The sequence below is a fragment of the Wyeomyia smithii genome, chromosome 2, assembly GCF_029784165.1.
Source record: "Wyeomyia smithii strain HCP4-BCI-WySm-NY-G18 chromosome 2, ASM2978416v1, whole genome shotgun sequence".
NCBI classification, from domain to species: Eukaryota; Metazoa; Arthropoda; class Insecta; order Diptera; family Culicidae; genus Wyeomyia; species Wyeomyia smithii.
In genome coordinates, this window is record NC_073695.1 from 89,747,870 (window position 1) to 89,751,589 (window position 3,720).

General features: G+C 37.9%; 1 protein-coding gene across 1 annotated transcript; it reads left to right on the forward strand.

Annotated features, from left to right (window-relative positions):
• Positions 1-392: 392 nt before the first annotated feature.
• On the forward strand, positions 393-2,484 carry LOC129726045 (transmembrane 7 superfamily member 3-like). The gene is made up of 3 exons (XM_055682605.1): positions 393-624; positions 688-1,785; positions 1,850-2,484. Exons 1-3 carry the CDS (start codon positions 492-494, stop codon positions 2,389-2,391), a joined length of 1,773 nt encoding a protein of 590 aa, XP_055538580.1. The 5' UTR covers positions 393-491; the 3' UTR covers positions 2,392-2,484.
• The last annotated feature ends 1,236 nt before the right edge of the window (positions 2,485-3,720 follow it).

Below are 3,720 nucleotides of genomic sequence, written 5' to 3' on the forward strand. Positions count from 1 at the left end.
TATGAGACAACTAAGAATTTTAATTATTGGAAAAAATGAAATTCTAAAGGGATCATTCATATAATACATAACGCGTTATGGGGGGGGGGGGTATTCAGCGAAGTGTTACTTTGCGTGTGTCAAACATGTAAAATTGCGTTACGTGGGGGTGGGTGGGTATTGAAAATTGCCAAATTCCGCGTTATGTAATATTTGAATGGTTCCAAAGGTATGCAACGTTTCATATGACAAAATTGACAATACGAACGAAATCTGGTAAAAAATTGGCTCATAGGAAGATCCCGATTGATCTGGCAACTTTGGGTATATCGGACTTGTCAAAACACTCGATACCCTCGTTACGCTTGCTTCAAGTATCGATACTGACTCTATCGATGTATAAATCGCCCATTTCTGGTGTAAACATTGAAGAGCCATCGTTGAAGTTTTGCAGTGTTATTATTATTCAAGTTATTTAAATAGTTTCGCGTCACAAAAGTTATCCAGCTCTTATGTTGGCATCAAGATGGTCCAGAGTATTATTTGCTTCAATATGTCTTGCCTGCGTAGGTCGTCTATATGGAGCAAAAAAAAGTTTTCTATCTTCGACAACCGAAGCACAATTTTTCGATACAAAAATGCTGAGTAAGGGAACCACTGGTATATTGTCCGTTTTTGCTTTTTAAAATATGTTATGATATTTTTTAGCCTATGAAATTGTGCAGCTTGTTGTACCTAAAAATGTAAAAATGAATGACATTAATGATTATCGAGAAATTGTACTTCCTGCTTATTCGAACACGAATATTCAGCTCAGAAACATGTCAATCCATGGTGCAGATATTGGCTTTGCATTGATACAGATGAATGCGTATGAGTTCAACGCGACGCTCAGCTACACTAATTATATAGTTGAAGATCGTTCGTTAACAGGAATGAACGTAGGCCTGATTCTTTATGAAGACGGTAGTTTATATGCGATCAACACAAATCCTCACGACGATATCTGGGTTTCTTTAGTTTTGATGCTGTACAACAAAACTGCCCCCGTTCCGGGTGGATGCAATTTAGAATACCCAGTTGAAGTTTCTCCGGTAATGAATCTTACATTAAAGGAAACTACAATTGAGGTCGATACACCTCCAGCTTCTGTAGCTCGACCGTTGCTCGATCCGAACAACCGGTGTGGAAAGACGAATCTTATCTATGAGTCTTACTATCTATCCATGCCTTCATACGATTTTTCTCAACGAACATATTTCACCTACATTCGAAAGCTAATTTCTTATGCAACTACTAAAGCGTCTGGGCGATTAAATGATTTATCATCAAATGTAGGTGCTATTAAGCGGTTTTACGATCGACAAAAGGGACGAGGCATGGTATTTGTAACAGTCGTTATTGATCCGGTGCATAAGGGATTTGCTGCTTACGTCCCAGTTCATACGTATGCCTGTCAACCGTTTTTACATGCGGCCGAATGCTACGAGTTCAATATCCCGCTTCGAATAGTGGGATTCATCCTTACAATTATAATGGCGGCAGAGATCGTGGTCGGTTTTTTCCCGTTACCGGTGAAGGCATTTGTTTGCGGTGCAGTCGTCGGTTTATTGGGAACTATCAAACTATTGAAATATATTAATGTGAGTGTCACAGATGGAGAGCTAATAACGCTGTTGGTGGTTGGATCGATCGCAGGTATCATTCTGTTTGTGCTGGTGTCAGTTATCTGTCCCATAGCGGCCATTATCATATGCAATTCGATGGTTGCGTTCTTGCTGTGTAGTGTGGTTTATTATGGAATTTGTAAGTATCAAGGTGCGATATGTGTTTGCTGAGTTATTAATGTACAATCATTGCATTGTTTCAGATGGCAACTTTTTGAGTCATCCGGTTTGGAGTGTTGCTTTCTTGGTAACTACGTTGGTCGTGGGCATCCTGTTCAGTTCTATACAAATCTTTTTGTTTGCTAACGCCTTCCTATTTAGTGCTATGAGTTTATTTTATGGGGTTAATATGATTTTTAGCGCACGGTTGCACTATTCATTGAAAGGATGGTTCCACGGATTTTCCGAAGATAACTATAATTCGGTTCTGTTCGATTCAACTATAGACAGAAACGAGATAATGGCCATCGTCAGCTTCGGGATGATACTCACATTGTGTGTTTATTTGCGCTTTCGTTGTAAATTACGGGAGAACCAGGTGGTAAGACATGGTTTTCGCTTCCCGTGCGGAGATCACGGTTCTACAGCAAGTCTAGCCTTTTTGGCAGACGACAGCATGGCATATCAGAACGTATCCGACCATCCTACAATAACTCGCTGGACTAGTGGCGACGATGAAGTGTTTGAATCTCCTGAAACGAACGCTAGGTTCTTTCAGAGACTACGACGTACCAGGAGGCACTAAACCATCGAAGGTTAGGATTTCTTAAAAATTTTTACCAGTAATCTTATTGCAACCAAGTTCTCATGTGGCAAATACACGTTCTCTCTATATTAATGAATGCAATCTGTCTCAACAATCCAAACTTGTACGTACACGAACGCTTAAATCACGCAATGCGTAAAATACTTATGATGCGAAAAATTATGAATGAATATTTTGTCTTTCTCTCATTGAGAAAGAGGTACGACATCATTTTTAAAGCATTGGAATATACAGAATGGAATCTGTTCTAATCACTACAACAAAGCCAAAATTTCGAAAATTAAGACTGACTGACTATGAAATGGAAGAGGAAAACAATAAAGATGAAGATATCTTATTTCGATAAACAGAAAATTAAGCTAGAATAAAAAAATCTATACATTTAAGTTCGCGTTTCGGAAATTCTTCAAGAAACCTGTACAGTAAAGTTTGCCAGTTGGTGCCCATCCATCTGTTGGAGATGGATTCAAACCGGTCTACTTTCTCTGTTGTATTTTTGGTTTCCGTTTTATTATTGCATGGTATCTGCACTTGGTTGTGTTGCATGCAATTAACGGGGCTTTTAGTAGAATATTAATGATTATATACATCTTCCGACAGAACGATTTCTGGAGTTCCGACTGTGCTGTCTTGTGTGACATGTATGCTGGTAGAGTGCGGAATCGATGTAGCATTTTTTGGCTGCTTAAAGAATGGTTCGCTGGCGGTTAGGACTTTCTTACAGGATATCGTAAATATATGCTTCTGTGTCAAACTGGTTTTGCGAGATTTTTAATGGTTCTACGAGATGAGGACAGTTTTGAATTTGTAGAAGCAAGTAAGTTTTACCGGAAGAGGATTACAGTTTGGATGCAGCTTCTTTTAATATTATGGAAAGTCGTTTTTTTTTGACACAACTTGTATGTTGCTGCGGGTATTCATGTAATTATATATTGCAACACAAGATCACTTACGTAAGCCCGTTTCTTTTAAGCGACATTATATACCTACTATGTACACTTGCCGTTTTTTCGATTGGACATCATCGTTTTGATCAATTCCCAATTTGAGGGAAATTTAATTTACTTTAGATCGTTGATAATCATTTCCATGTTTTTGTTGATTCATAGAAAATTTTTCTTTTGATTGGAAAATTGATATCGTGGACACTGGACGGACAGCAACAAAATGTAAATGTCTTGAGTACAAAATAATTCAAAAACTGTTTTGAAATCGAGCATCAAAAAGATTTTTGAAATTTGTGACATTCAATCAATAGATTGACGATATTTCGAGAATTTCTAACTTTCAGTACATTTTTCATTCTAT